The sequence below is a fragment of the Ruditapes philippinarum genome, unplaced genomic scaffold (assembly GCF_026571515.1).
Source record: "Ruditapes philippinarum isolate M1 unplaced genomic scaffold, ASM2657151v2 ctg9374_1_1_1_1, whole genome shotgun sequence".
NCBI lineage: Eukaryota > Metazoa > Mollusca > Bivalvia > Venerida > Veneridae > Ruditapes > Ruditapes philippinarum.
In genome coordinates, this window is record NW_026857258.1 from 1 (window position 1) to 17,278 (window position 17,278).

At 31.5% G+C, this 17,278-nt stretch overlaps 1 protein-coding gene across 1 annotated transcript; it reads right to left on the minus strand.

Annotated features, from left to right (window-relative positions):
* Positions 1-8,632: 8,632 nt before the first annotated feature.
* LOC132749209 (heat shock 70 kDa protein 12B-like) lies at positions 8,633-16,885 on the minus strand. The gene is made up of 4 exons (XM_060738926.1): positions 16,320-16,885; positions 14,706-14,924; positions 11,877-12,021; positions 8,633-11,585 (listed from the first exon to the last, which is right to left on the minus strand). The coding sequence occupies exons 1-4, from the start codon at positions 16,638-16,640 to the stop codon at positions 10,552-10,554; spliced, it is 1,719 nt and encodes a 572-aa protein (XP_060594909.1). The 5' UTR covers positions 16,641-16,885; the 3' UTR covers positions 8,633-10,551.
* Positions 16,886-17,278: the final 393 nt, after the last annotated feature.

The following is a 17,278-nucleotide window of genomic DNA, read 5'->3' on the forward strand; positions in this document are numbered from 1 at the left end:
CTAGCTCTTTAGGGCTATTTAATAAAGAAGATTTTTTAAGTTTTTATAGTACACATATAGTTAAAAACAATGACACGGGCACTGGGGCCGGGCCAATTTATGACCCCCAGGGTTTTTTATTTGAACAAACTTTGTAGACACTTACTAGAATATGTTTCATGCTTTAATATCTAAACTCTAGCTATTTGGGTTTTTTCAAAGAAGATTTTAAGTTTTTGCTATACACATATACGGAAAATCAATGACCCCGGGGCAGGGCAATTTTTGACCCCAGGTCTTTTATTTGAACAAACTTTTGTAGACACTCACTAAAAAGATGTTTCATGCTTAATATCTTAACTCTAGCTATTTTTGGTTTTTTTCAAAAAAAGATTTTTTAAGTTTTTGGCGTATACACATATAAGGAAAATCAATGACCCCCGGGGCGGGGCCAATTTTGACCCCAGGGCTTTTATTTGAACAAACTTGGTAGACACCTATTAGAACATGTTTTGATGCTAAATATCTTAACCATAGCTTCTTTGAGTTTCTTTAAAAGAAGATTTTTAAGTTTTTACTATATGCATATATAGGGAAAAATCAATGACCCCCCCCCCGCGGCTGGGTCAAATTTTGACGCCCAGGGCTTTTATTTTCAACCAAACTTGGTAGACACTTATTAGAACATGTTTTCATGCTAAATATCTTAGCTCTAACTCTTTTGGTTTCTTAAAAGAAGATTTTTTTAAAGTTTTTTACTATATGCATATAGGGGAAATCAATGACCCCTGGGGCGGGGCCAATTTTGACCCCAGGGCTTTTTTTTTGAACAAACTTGATAGACACCTACTTTAGAACATGTTTGATGCTCAATATCTTAGCCATAGCTCTTTGAGTTCTTTTTAAAAGTAGATTTTTTAAGTTTTCACTATATTTATATAAAAAGGGGAAAAACAATGACCCCCCGGGGGGGGGCCCCAAATTTTTACCCCAGGGGTTTTATTTTAAAAAACTTGGGAGACACTCCAGAAAATGTTCATTTTAAATATCTAAGCTCTAGTTTTTATGTTTTTTTTTAAAAGATATTTAAAATTTTTTTTTTCGGTTTCCATGGCAAACCCCGAGTTTTTGATGGGGAAAATTTAAAATTTTTGAAACATTTTTAAAGGTGAAATACCCAAAGGAAAGGCTCCTGTTTAAGTTTTGGATAAATTTTGGGTTTGGTTTTTGGGAGATGTCATTTAAAGAAAGTTTTCGGACGACGGAACGGACGGAGAGGGAAAACGGGGACGAGGGAGCCGGCGAAAAGGATCACAAAAGTCACCCTGTCATTTTGAAGGTAAAGCTAAACTGATTTAACATTTTCAAATAAGACAAATCCATATTTACATTTTCTTCATTAGCATGTCGAAAAGTGAACACCAGCAAAAGAATACCCTTTTAAGTTAAATACATTAAATAAGTACGTTTTAATCAAGTCTGCTTAATTCAAAGGTATTTCAATGGATATGCTGATTTGATTAGAGTAATCAATTATTACTGTAAATTTTCTTACAGAAAGAAAATATCAAAAGTGTGAAAGTTAAGCAAAATATATCAAATTAAATATTCATATTCCTCCCAATAACCAATGAATAAGTGTTATTTGTTGTTTGTTTCGACAATCAGCAAAAATCGTTTTTCTTTGTTTCATTTAAGATTTTATTCATAGCAAAAAGTTAGAAAAAAAATGTGCACCAAATTTAGCTCGGTCCGTTTAATAAATCGCACTAGACAATAAAAAAATATTATCAGGATAGTCAAATGCATACACCGTCGTAAACTGCAGCAGTGTATCTTTCATCTATATTTACATAAATTATCATTATTAATTTTCCATGTCGTGTATATTAACAATCGGCAACAATAGACAAAAAGCAATAACGACTGTATGCCTCTGTGATAACTGTCATTAAAAACCTATAAATTATGAAATAAAGTGCAAACCAGCATATCGTACATACATCCGTATTATTAATAAATCATACATAACATCATTGAATCTGGTGTGCAACAAAACTTTTTGATTGAAATAACAGCGTTCATGTGAACGCTTTTATATGTGCTATGTAACTTGATTATTGTTTTAAAATAAACATTATGCAAAACTTTCCCTTTTGGCACACTAAAATCTGTTGTTTGTTTTCTTTTTCCTGAGAACAAAGAGTGTGTTCTAATATATTCTGTTCTGTATAATAACAGAAACATTAAATTAGAATTTAATTTGTAAAATCCAATGGAGATATCAATTTAATTGCCCCGAAGCTGTCCCAATAAAATCTTAACTTTCAATAATTCTATTCAGTTACATTTCTCTTGAACTCAAATTTTCATTTCTATTAACTTTTATTCAGTTAATGCAAATTGATGGAAGAATATAATCTTGCTACAGAAGTTGTCATGGCGATTTTATATTGTTCTCTGATAAATCATGACGTTTTTCAATTAGGAATAACTTTATGTGGTATTTAAATTATTCAATGAGTTTTCAATCTAAAAGTTGTATAAAGTAAAGTGGTTATGCGACAAGAATGACATAAAACAATGACTATAATTCTTAACAGTGATCTAGTCAACAATTTAACTACTTGTGTTACATGTACTACTTAACTTTTATTTGAAATAAAATCTAAAGGGTTGTAATCGCAAAAGAATATGTTATTGCATACATATAAATAGAAACTAAACCGCCCATTGATGTACCATTACCTTCATATCTTATTATACAATTCAGCATCGAAATAGAAACAGAACAGTAAGTCTTGATTTTAAGCAATATTTACGGATAAATTTAACTTTCACACCATTTCTCACGGTATTTCTTACTGACGTAACTAGGACGCCTTGGGGAGAGAAAAAAACCCATACAATATAACCATGCAAAACAATTAAAAGTACAGATACAGTGATTTCTGAAATTGGTATTGTCAAATAATTTAATAGATTCTATTTAAGCTATGGTAATGAAACATTGAGCCTTGGATGTGTAGAATATTTAAAATCTAGGTAATATTTAATTAATGAAATTTTTATTTACGCAAACTTTGTTATTTCACATTTTTTCATGGTTTGACTCAGAATGATTAAATAACCTTTATAAGTAATAATATTTGAAGACATGCAGCTTTGTACGAATTTGTTACAAAAATTGTGAAAAAAAACATGCTGTTCTAGATTTCGTCCGCTTTTTTTCACAGCACCTTGAAAATGGATAACGATAATTTCTATTAATACGAGCACAGATTTTTTTATCAAGTTTGATATGAAACTGCTTGTCCGTTGCATTTCATAAACCTGGTGGGAAAATCATTTAGAAGACTATCGATTCGGACGTTTAAATGGAGTAAAATACGTCTATAAGCTGCACGTGCTCCGATATCTACATAACCTTGTTGAACCTAGTCTTTCGCACGTGGACTGAGTATTTATTTGATTCCACGGATAACATATCAAATTGCCAGAATATCAGCATGAAATAAATTGTTGACAAATTTGAAATTTCCAGACATTCAAGATGAAATAGATATATAATCATAAATGTTATTGTCTTTATATATTATTCGAACTTCATACTTGGTAATATGAATAAAAAGGAATTAATGATTTATTCCATTTGACTCTAATTATCCAAATGAACTCAAAATATTAATTCATTTTTCTGTCATATAACAAATATAAATATTTTCTACTACTTGGGATAGCAAAAAATTTAAAACTTGTATTATCAGGTTGTTTTAAAATAGGAGAACGATTACACACTGTTATAATAATTAGGGCATAAGTGAAATACGTGAATTAGTTATATCTAATGAAACAAGTTTTCTTCCTTTAGATAGTCGGGAAGGGTTTTGTATGGACCAAAGGTAAAACCTTGTTTCAGAGTCTACATGATAACCACTAGTGTGTAATTTCTCTCTCATTTCATTTCGGCCTTGAAAGCCAAACTAGCCTCACATGAGTAACATGAAGAAAAGAAATTTGAAAAAAAAAAAACAAAAAAAAAAAAAAAAAACAACAAAAAACAAGTAAACGTTAAATATTGGTCAAGTCAGGTTTAATGCACTGGCATTTTTATTTTAGAGAGGAATTCAATGATAAAATTCAATGGTAAAAAAGCGTAAATGTATTGTGATTCTATTTGGCATAATCTACTGAGTTATCAAATATAAATAGGAGAGTTAATTTATTATATATGCTCACTTGTCCCCACACGAAGGTTCGGAGAAATCCGGGGATCCGGTGCGGCAGGGGTCATATGTCAATGCCCGTTAATGGGTAGGCCCTTATCATATTTCAAGATAAAGTTTAAATCGAATAATGGTCATCATATATATGATATAATAATTCAAAGATAATTTAAATTACCACAAATATCAAAACCAAAGCAGTTTATTCGTTTCCCTCTATGTTTGATACAATCACAAATTTCGTGCGTTCCGTATCACAGTTGGTGATATTGTCTTGTTCAATCACGTGGTGATATGGTACTAAAAACCCCGGATGAAATAATTCTGTAGTATAATAAAATAACGTATATCACGATTGCGGCAAAGCGAACTGTCTGTTTCAGAGCAAAATGTTAAAATATGAACATTTTGAAGTGTCATTTCTATTTTTTTCAGCTATTTAAAAACCTATAAATTATGAAATAAGGTGCAAACCAGCATATCGTACATACATCCGTATTATTAATAAATCATACATAACATCATTGAATCTGGTGTACAACAAAACTGTTTGCATGAAATAACAGCGTTCATGTGAACGCTTTTATATGTGTTATGTAACTTGATTATTGTAAAAATAAACATTATGCAAAACTTTCCATTTTAGCACACTAAAATCTGTTGTTTGTTTTCTTTTTCCTGAGAACAAAGAGTGTGTTCTTATATATTAACAGAAACATTAAATTAGAATTTAATCTGTAAAATCCAATGGTGATATCAATTTAATTACCCCAAAGCCGTTAAATCTTAACTTTCAATTATTCTATTCAGTTATATTATTTTTAACCTCAAATTTTCATTTATATTAACTGTAATTTTTCAGTTTTACGCTAATTGATAGATGAATGTAAGCTTGCTACAGAGGTTTTCGTGGCAATTTTATATTTTTCTCTGATAAATCATGACGTTTTACAATAAGGAATAACTTTATGTGGTATTTAAATTATTCAAGAGTTTTCAATCTAAAAGTTGTATAAAGTAAAGTGGTTAAGCGACAAGAATGACATAAAACAATGGTTATAATTCTTAACAGTGATCTAGTCAACAATTTAACTACTCGTGTTACTACTTAACTTTTATTTGAAATAAAAACTATAGGGTTGTAATCTAAAAAAGACACGTTATTGCATTCATATAAATAGAAACTAAACCGCCCATTGATGCACCAGAACAGTAAGTCTTGATTTTAAGCAATATTTACGGATACATATACCTTTCGCACCATTTTTCACGGTATTTATTACTGACGTAACTAGGACGCCTGGGGTGAGAAAAAAACCCATACAAAAGTACAGATACAATTAAGGATTAGTTGTGATTTCTGAAATTTGTATTGTCATATAATTTAATAGATTCTATTTAAGCTGTAATACTTGAATGTGAAGAATATTTAAAATCTAGATAAAATTTAATTCATGAAATATTTATTTACGCAAATTTTGTTATTTCACATATTTTCATGGTTTGACTCAGAATGATTAAATAACCTTAATAAGTATTCATATTTAAAGACATACAGCTTTGTACGAATTTGTTACAAAAAATGTGAAAAAAACATGCTGTTCTAGATTTCGTCCGCTTTTTTCCACAGCACTTGAAATGGATAACGATAATTTACTTATTAATACGTGCAAAGCTTTTTATAAGTTTGATATGACTGCGTTTCAGTTGCGTCATAACCTGGTGGGAAAATCACTTTAGACTTTGATTCGAACGTATCAAATGGAGTAAAATACGTCTGTAAGTGCACGTGCTCCGATATCTACATAACTTGATTGAACCTAGTCTTCGCAACGTGACTGAGTATTTATTGATTCCATGTGATAACATATCAAAGTGCTAGAATATCAGCATGAATAATTTTTGACAAATTTAAAATTTCCAGAGATTTCCAGAGATGTTTTTATCTCTAAATATTATTCTAATATAATAGAAAAACGAATATTTACTGTCTCATTCCATTTGACTAAAATGATCCAAATAAACGCAAAACAAAAACATTCACACTAGCATAAATATCAGGATGAATTCGGAGTATTTATATAATTATCATATGTACTATTTAATATGTATATGTATAATGATTACGTACTTACTGTAAGAGTCTTGAATAAACTGTTTGTTCTGTTCAGTAAGGGAAAGATGTAATGAATACGCCATCACACTGCATAATAAAGGATTATTTTCTTTACTGCGGATGTAATGGTTGCAAAGACACATAGCTTATTGTCCAAAAAACACTATATCAATTAGGCACTATATCAATTGGTACATATAAGTTCAGCAGTTTTTTGGATAGATCCAAGGTAAGATTAACACGATAACCATGCGTCAATTTACATCACTCTCATCATATCGGCCTTAAAACCACTGGCCTCTAGATGGATAAATGTAAACAAATAGAATTTCAAGTAAACGGTAAATACAATTTCAAGTAAACGGTAAATACAATTTCAAGTAAACGGTAAATACTGATCAAGTTGGTAATATGTAAATCCATATTTACTGACATCTTTATTCAAGGGGTCATTCTGAGCTTATTTATGCTCGTTAATGAGAAGACTCTAATCATATATCAAACTCAAGTTATAATGGCCATCATATATATGATGCAATTTAATGAGAGTGCTACAAATCACTAAAAATAAAAATATCAAGCCAAAAGCAGTTTATTCGTTTCCCTCTATGTCTGATAAATCCCGGATTCCGTGACTCTTGTGTTTCACATGGTGATCTGGTACATAAAACACCCGGATGAAAGCATTCCGTAGTATAATAAAAGAAGGTATATCCCGAAGGCGGTAAAGCGATCAAACTGTTTCAGGGCAAAATATTAAAATAATATTATGTGAAATTTCTCTTTTTTTCAACTATATAATGTTTTTCAAGAGGGCTTTTGAAATATAAGTAAATGGAGGCCTGCTGCTTAAAACTTATGCAAAATATTTTGTAATGTGAAAGCCATTAAATAAAATTTCGAGGCAACGAACGTACACTATACATACATTTTTGAACCAATATTTAAGGAAGATTTTCTGGCACACATACACGTTTGTTTAAATGTTCACACATCTTCATGTTTCACAAGACAAATTATTAAGACAGCAATAATATAATTATCGTAGTTAAAATAATGCGTTGCAATGTAATGCATCTAAAAAGAGAACAATCAAAAGTAATAACATATATTAAGTAAAGTTGTAACGCCACCTGTACTCAAATACAAAAAATACCTTCAATATGTGTTCAAAGATGTTCACCCCAATCCTACATAATATGAAATTGCAATTATGTTTATTAATCACATATTAATACATTTTTGATACAAACGATTTGTCCGTTTAATTGTGTACTGTAGGAGTTTCTTCCATAGTGCAGTTGGTCTGTGTACCGGTCGTTATGCAAATTTTATTTCGAAAACGTACTAAAGGCAACGGATAATGTCCGCCAATTTTAAAAGTACATACATAAATCCGGTTTTATCAGCTGTTCACCAAAATATTTTTTGATAATGTTGATGTATTATATGCCATATAATTGTATACAGTGTATCAGGCTGTAATTTTTACTATATTTTTTATGAATAAAATGTTGTTTTGTTTCTAGTTGATCAGTTTTATCACCTTTAGATAAATCGCTCGCAATATAATAACTCTAACCACTTGTTCAATTCTTCTATTAACAGAACTGATTCGATTTAGGTAGATAAGTTTACTGTCTACAATGTATGAGGTCTTTTGTTCCTCTTATTATTTATTTTTCTATTATTATGTCTTCCCACAGTTTCTGTATATGTACTGTGCACATCAATAAACGACATTTACCATCTGACAGATATATCATTTTCATGCAACAATAAAGTATATTTTGACATATGAGTCACTATTCCTAATACGTTTTACTCTTGCTTTTACTAAAAATGTTTTTTTAATTTTTTATTTAAGTACGACATCATTTCATTTGGTAATATATTCAGTTTATGATTTGGTATCTATAAATAAAAACCACAGGAATGTCATTGTTGTCGTATGATTTGTAATTTAATTTTAACTGCGCATGTAATGAGGCAGTTTCCTTATTTAAACAATATTTCAAGTACCTTATTACATCAGGAATTGTTGATATACACGCTACTGGGATTGATTATGTTATTTATATTAGCGGGATTGAAATAAAAGTTTCAAAAAGAAAATTGTATGAGAAATGACGAAACCATTTATATGAACATTTTTATAAGCTAGGCACAAAAGGATATATAAATATATCAAATAACCCATTTTGATAGACTGAACTAAAATTAGTTATTAATTTATTTTCGGAAAATTAATTGTTACCTTTTCGGAGAAAAGCAATCATAACACTATTTTAGTCACGAAACTTATAAATCTTTATTTACTTCATAACAATACACACTGCTAAAGAATAAAAATGCTATTGCGACATTTCAAATATTTAGTTGTATTTTACATCCATATCGTTTTAAGACAAGTCTTGATTATGAAAAAGAAGATTAAATAATTCAAATTTTGATAACAGCAAGAGTATCATCTAATACTAAGGATTCTTATAAATTGTATAAATAGGATGATACTATGGAAAGATCGATCGTATGGTTAAGATGGGCAATCATTTAATTAAGTTAAACTAAGTTAAACTAAGATTATGGTCATTTAAAGATTCTACTTATTTCATCACCCTCAGCATCCCTCCTCTAGTCATGTTTTTATTTTATTCCAGCATTGATGTTTCAAGAAAAGAATACTGCCGTTATTTTACACTAATATATATATAAAGAACGAAAGTTATATTACATAGAAAATGTGTTAAAAATTTATGTGTATTTGTGCGAAGTTTTATATCAAACAACAACCTCGCATTCCTATTTTCCGAATTTCACAATATTAAAATGAATATTAAAAGAAAAATTTAAAGAAAGCATCTCATCTCTGATTACCTCTTATGATAATCTACTTTTCCCCAAAATTTATCGAATTCGAGGAAATACTAATGATCAAGATTTATACAATTATTGCGTTATTGCATTTGATCCTACTTCTGTATATCAAGATAAAACAATTTGCTTTATTGAAAGTTTTCAAAATATAATGAAAAGTTAAAAACAATAATCATGTTAATGACAACCCAGTTAAATAATATACTAGTACACACTCATTATACATTACGTTTACTTATAAAACGCGTAATGCATTTTAATACATTCGTACTTACGATATCAGCATTAGTCTTCTTATAGAAGAATGTATTTATGTATTCACATGTTTGCATTTTAGCTTTATAATATGCACAGTGTATAGAATACCAGTAATATCATCACAAAGACTGAACATTACTAAGTAAATATCAGTTGATGAAATACAATGGTAACTCGATAAAGCCTACCACTTAAGATACCACAAAAAGAATATATAACATTGTATATACAAATGTAGATTTTTTTGGAATATATGATAAAATATCCATTAACTACCAATATGCTGATATCAAGTCAGACAAACAAATAATGATAAAAAATAATAAAGATACAATTTTAAACAGTTATACTATGAGTTTAAATGTTCAACTTCAAACAATGATAAAAAATAAACGACGTGTTTCCTGCCTCAGATGTTATCTTCGTATAAAGGCTCAATTACTGTTCGAGGAGGGAAACGGTTTTTGAAGATCACACAAATATAACAGAAAGATTCTTAGTGAAATTTTGAAAGACAATTCAATTATAACCGTCATAATGTAACAGATGAACAGACAAATTCTCTAACACGGATATGAAAATACATTAGCACACTGTCAGTTACTAATTATTTATTCTTATGCATGATTTTAGTGGTTAGCCTGCCCATGCTCTGCTTGTGCCCTGTCCTGTTTCTGTTTGGGGTCCTCCTGGGCTCCTTGCCACTGGCTCTTGTTACTGGGTCGGGTGGGGGTTGCGTTCCTTGAATGCCGCCTTTCCTTGTTGTTCTTGATTATCATATTTTTTATTAGATAGCACGACGTTAAACGTTAACGTACAATTCGTGAGCTCAATCCCCGGCCAAACCTATAAAATATCCCATATTTAGAAATGACCGGACTTTAGTGCAAACATACGCTGACGAGGTTGATTCTCGGTTACCAGTTGTACAGAAGGCGGACAGACACTAACCCTCCCGTCCACAATAAGTCACAAATAACTTACATGTATAAAATATGTGAATTTGCTTGACCTATTCAACTGTTCGACTATTGGCCTAGTACTTAATAAACATGTATAACCATGAGTCATACCGTCATGGTGTTATATGAACAGTTACATGTGAATGTATATTTCGTGTGTATCCCTAAAAGTTCTTTGATTTGCCCTTACTCTTAATTCTGTGCTACCAAATATGAAAACTTCAGACACATTGCTGTCCTCAGCTTTCAATCTACGATTCATCGGAATTACAAAACTTCCAATACATTCACAACTATGATCTGTAGTGAACATTGGGTTACGACTTTTCGATTTAAAAATTTTCAATTCACCTCGACATTGATTATTAAATGCTGCCTTCCCCACTCTTGACACTTCATGTCCATCCTTTATCACTTCTCCTTTCTCAACTGCCTTCCAAAATGAATCGATGCAAACTGGTCCAGCATGTGAATTCCTTCGTTTGTCCGATGGGTGTATTTTAGGATCAAATGGAACAGCAATTTCAAGACCGTATGTAAAACGTGCGATTCGCGCAGTAACTATCGATGGATTTTGCCCGAAAAGAACAGCTCCTTTCAATACAGCAAGACCACATTCCGGAGGGATGAAAATTGATTTGTCTGCAAAATGTGCCTCGAAGATACCTTGTACGTAAAGGCTTTCAGAAAAACCACCTACCAGTATTATTCTGCTGACGTTTCTCGTAGATTTCTTTGATAAAATTTTCTTCACATTGCCAATGACCTTATCTACCGGATCTGCAAAACATTTCTTCAAAAGTGATACATCAATTCGTAACTTGCCTCTATTCAGTACAATTTTGTTACCGAACAAGTTCTCAGAAGTATCGCTTTTTGGTTCGTAGTTGTCTTCAAGACTTCTTGGGATTTTAATGACAATATTATTGCAAGTGTCTAACTTGATAATTCTTTTTTGTGTTTCAAAGTCTCTTTTCACGGACAACAAATCTTCTAACTCGTTTTCTTCGAAATCTTTCCAATGAGATGAACCAAAGAAACTTTTCATCAATTCAATGAATTTTTTGTCTACTTCTACCCCGCCCCATGGCCCTCCAGTTGGTTTATGTATTTCTACAAGAGTATCATTTGATGGCTGTTTATGAACTGTTATATCCGCTGTTCCACCTAAAAATATTAATATGTTTCATTATCTTTTGAATATCAAATAAATAAAACTGTTTTCAAAAATAATCAGAAATGTAGGTCTTACAGATTTTTTATTCTTGATACATAACTATTTTTCTTGTAAAATATTGAAAACAAAGCAATAATATCAACACAATTACATGAACATTGCAGACTGGATTCGATTCAGATTGAAATTAGGGATAATGAAAAAGTGCAACATCACTTACGCCGCTAAAACTGGTACTGAAAAAAGATTCACATAATTATAAAGATACGTTTTGTTATTACCTCCTAAATCAACGATTATGTTACATGTTCCAACAGTAGAAATTGCCAAGTCTCTATGTGGAAGCTCTGTTGGTATTCTCTGACACCAAATTGCCGCTGCTTCAGACTCAAGTGCTATGATTAATTGGTTGTTTGGAATTCCAGCCTACAGTGAAATAAAGAATTGAATTAAGTGTTATAACTTAAATAATAGCAATTACGATCAAAATGATACAAATATTGAGTTAAAAGGATGTTTGCTTCTCAATCTGACTGAAGTTCAGATCTACCTATTTCTTTCATGTAGATCGGATCACGACCGCATATGTTTCGCCTTCTTTCTTCGGATTTCCCGAGAAAGCTTTTTTCCCAGCCATTTAACCGGTTTTTACAGATATGCATTAGAAGAAGTATCAAAATACCGATTTCCGTGGAAGTTTAACAAATTGTTGATTTTTGTTAGAAATGAAATAATAGTCGATTTTAAATGGGCAAGATTGTTTTTTCAGTTTTATCTGTCGGCCAACAACGCCATGTTTGTTCTCGAAATCCTGAAAATTACCACCTAAATATAAGTTTTCCCAGGGTTAAAATTAGAGAACGCATCACTTTCAAAATTATGAAAGCTCGCCGAAGAATGGCTGAGTGAAGTGTGCAAAGTCACTGAAAATAACTACGGTAACCTTTCTCGTCACAGTCATATCTAAAAGCGATGCATTTATTTAGAACTTATTTTAATCAGACTGGTTGTTTCTTTACCTTTTTTATGCTCCGCGAAGGGTGAGCATATAGTCGCCACTTTGTCCGTCCGCACGTCCGTCCGTCCGTTTTTCTTGTCCGGGACATAACTTTTATCAGGTATCAATATGAAACTTTGTAGGTAGATAGATCTCATTGAATAGGTGTGCAGTGCACAAGAACCGTAATTCTGCCTTGCCTAATTTTTGAATTATTGCCCTTTGTTTATTTTTACACTTTTTTAACTTTGTCCGGGACATAACTAAAAGTATAAAAGGTATCAACATGAAACTGTAAAGGTAGATAGATCTCATTGAGTAGGTGTGCAATGCGCAAGAACCTTAACTCTACCTTGCCAACTCTTTGAATTATTGCCCTTTGTTTATTTTTACACTTTGAACTTTGTCCGGGACATATATAAAAGTATAAAAGGTGTTAACATGAAACTGTTTAGGTAGATAGATCTCATTGAGTAGGTGTGCAATGCGCAAGAACCTTAATTCTACCTTGCCAATTCTTTGAATTATTGCCCTTTTGTTTATTTTTACACTTTGAACTTTGTCCGGGACATAACTCTAAAACTGTAAGAGGTATCAACATGAGATTTTGTAGGAAGATTGATCTTATTAAGTAGGTGTGCAGTGCACAAGAACTGTAACTCTGCCTTGCCTAATTTTTGAATTATTGCCCTTTGTTTACTTTTTATACTTTGAACTTTGTCCGGGACATAACTCTAAAAGTATAAGAGTTATCAACATGAAACTTTGCAGAAAGATAGATCTCATTGAGTAGGGGTGCAGAGCACAAGAACCGTAACACTACCGTGCCTATTATTTTTTAATTATTCCTCTTTGTTTATTTTTACACTTTGAACTTAGTCTGGGACATAACTCTAAAAGTACATGTATAAGAGATATCAACATGAAACTTTGTAGGTAGATAGATCTCATTGAGTAGAAGTGCATTGTTAAAGAACCATAACTCTATCTTGCCTGTTTATGGCACTTTCTTTAATTTTACTTTTTGACTTTTGTCCAGGACATAACTCTAAATCTATTAGAGATATCAATAGATCTCATTAAATAGAACTGCAATGCTAAAAAACCTTAACACAGCCTTGTCTTATTTTGGAGTTATTGCCCTTTGTTCATTTGTACACTTTGAATTTTACCCGGGACATAACTCTGAAACTATAAGTGATATCATCACGAAACATCTTAGATAGATAGATCTCATTGAAAAGAAGTGCAGTTAAAAAAACCATAACTCTGCATTGCCTAGTTTTGGAGTTTTTGCACTTTGTTCATTTTTTTATACTTTCCTGTGTTCAAAACCTTCTCGGGGAGCATCAACCGGTTCTTGTGATTATAATTTTTATATAGCTCTACATACATTTGGGATATTAGATTTAAAACTCATAGTTGCACAAATCAGATTTTGCAATTTTGCGGTGTTTAACAAACACACTTCAAAACATAATAGAGGTATCAACTTTAAATTTTATTGGTGTGTTATTGCTCTTGGTTGTTTACATCTATTCTTTACTACCGTCCAAAGCATAACTCAACAAGTGTTAGAAAAATGAATAAACATCTTCTTAGTTAGATATATTCTATTCTGCGAAAGTTCAAACTTAAACTGGTCCTTCGGGATCATTTACTCCATGCACTTTTAAGTTTTGAAAATTAAGTACATGTACATTAAGCCGTTGCTAGCGGTTGTGGAGAATGTTGCACTTTTTCACTATTCCTCATGTACAAACTCAAACCGAGTTACAGTGACTTTTTGTATGGAAGTCAAAAAACAACTTTGTTTACATTTTTCTAATGCTCGTTTGCCTTTCTAAAGTAGGGAAAATAAAATTATTTGTTTCTGAGACATAATGTGCATTTATTTAGCCCTTTGGGTCAATAACGGCCTCACTCATAGTTGCTGATTTAAACTACTTGTCTGAGATGATTACACACATACACAACAACGTCAAGCTGAGACATTTGAAATGTTGAATGTCCCTTTGAATGTTTAATCATTCTGCCGGGTCAAAAGTGTCATTCCCCAATATGGGTATCTGTATTATATATACGAAGAGAATACCTAAGAAATAAATAATACCTCAAAAGCTGCTTCACGCATGAATCGTTTAGCCATGTCATTCCAAATAGAAGGGACAGTCAAAACGTAAGTCACGTCAGTTTCTTTTGAAAATGTTACTCTTTTCCGATATGTTGCATAAAAGTTGTCTTTCAAAAACTTGATTGCATTGGCAAAAACGTTCAGTGCAGGCATTTTCTTTCCAGATATGTCCTTTATTTGAGTGTTTCTATTTATATTCTGTAAAAGAAATAAATGATATTCTGAATATTATGATAAATACTTAAAACTCCCTATTTATTTGAAAACAAAAAAATGTGTAAAAAATAATTCACGTGTGATATAAAGTCAATGATCGTTTAATGAAACTTAAATAAATTTGCCGAAGAACTCTGAGAATATTAAATCTCATCAAGAAGAAGTAACACTTTAGACTGTGTTGTTAATTTCTGGCCCTTCGGGTTCATTGATATCAGTAGTTTCTAGGTGATGCAAATAAAGCGCCCGCTCAAACCGATGCCAGGGGGGCGTGCGTGATGTTTCACTTTTACATTATCCCTAGCGTCACTTAATCAAATTGAGACTGTAATTGTCATGTAGTTTTGTTGTGATTAATGCTTCCAAGGGAGGGCCACACTTTATCTAGATTTTAAGATATTTATTGCACTTTACATTTCTTAGCAATTGTAATTACAAATAAAGAGTTACTAAAGGTAAAACGTGTACGTTTATATACATATAGTTACCTTTAAATTTAAATCCTTAAGGTTATTTCTAGATATAGAAAGCATTATCATTATTATGTTAGGAAGGGCTTCGTGTGTTTTTTTCAGAATGGATAAAAACAGGTTTTATGTATAGAAAAGCATCTGAAATGATTCCGTTTTGTGACGGTATTTTTAAGAAATTGAAAGAAGACTTCAGAGTAATAACCTGTGACAAATGAAAACAAAAAAGCACTTTGGGGACTAATTTAACCTTTCACTGTTGAATTATATCGCTGTTGTAATAGATATAAAAAACACTGCTCATGTTTTATTAACATCCTTATTTATAATTATTTACTTTTAAGTACACTCTGAAATGATTTCTTACTTTTGACATATCTTTTAATGCTTAATTCATTTTACTTTCTAATCTTAATTTAATTGAAATTAAAGAAATAGTGACCCTCCGAGTTTTTGGTCGTGTCCTTACAACTTTATCATGCTAATACTTGCTGACCTCCGTAAATCCTCCCTTACCTTTATTTCCAAAATAGATAAATACAGACTCCCTAAAGAAAGCCCAACACGGCAAAATTGAAAATGTTGCAGGCTCGGTTTGATTGAGCCTATTCATGGACGGTACTGGAAAGTGCAAGTTACCGTCCACGCCCCCTAGCAGCGGCTAAGCCTTATATGGCTAGATACTACTTTAAGGGTCTACGTTTATGAACGGCTTTCTCTTTATCTCCCCTTCTCTCTTTGTAATTTGTGTTTATAATTTAATATCTTCTTGAATTATTATTTAATGACACAGAACAGTACTAAAATGTAGTACCAATAACTTACATATTACTAAATAAAAAGCTCTAATTACGATCATTTATGATTAATAATATCAACATATCAGCTAAACGTATTGAAAACTTACGCGATCATCAATTAAAGCCATTTTGAATCTCTCGAAGAAGTACCATTCGCGGTGTTTATTTTCCTCGGCAAGTCTTACAAACTCTGTTTCCGCATCATATCCAAACTTTTTGAACTCTTTTTCCGGTGTAAATAGAATACATGATGAAGTTTTCAGAGATGCTAGCGTACCTTCTCCAGCATACCATGTCTGATTCGCATAAATTTTCTCAGGGTCATTTACTGTAGAATATGCCCATCCACTGAATGTTGTCCCTATATCAATTGCGGTCACTATGAGCCATTCCTTTGACGTGTTAGCATTTGAAGATGCAGTTGCCATTTTGTTCTGTTTCGTACTAAAAGGAATAGCAGATGTATAGATTGAAATTACATTTTCAACAACAATCTTTACAATGTAGTCCGTTTCATACAAGATAAACACTGTTCAAATAAGTCTTAAAAAGCGTGATCTTAAACATATTTCTTTTATGTGTTCTAAATAGGTTTATATAGAACACATTTAAAAAAACGTTAGGGTTATTTATGCACTGCCTAATTCAAATTGATTTTATTATTTTCACTATATATTCCTTTGGCCATTATCAGTTTGATAATATTGAAATCATGCGTAAAGTTGGTATATTGGCAAAAATGCAATACGATCTTTTTCTTTTCAATTTGATTTACCTGTACTTTGATTCAAGGGCGTTACATAATAGGATCATTTAAAAGAATAAACGATTTATCCTTGTGGTTTACAGACATGGCGGCTTATCTAGACTTATAAATATTTTTGTATTATGCAGTAATCTGGACTATTTCTTAACATTTCACTATTTGTGTATATATAATTATAGCAAACACTAACATATACTATTTCAGATCAATCAAAGCTGTAATATTTCACCGATGAATATCTTTAAAATTATTTCTTTGTTTTTTTTCAAGTATCAGATAACGTCGAAAAGAAGTTGTGTC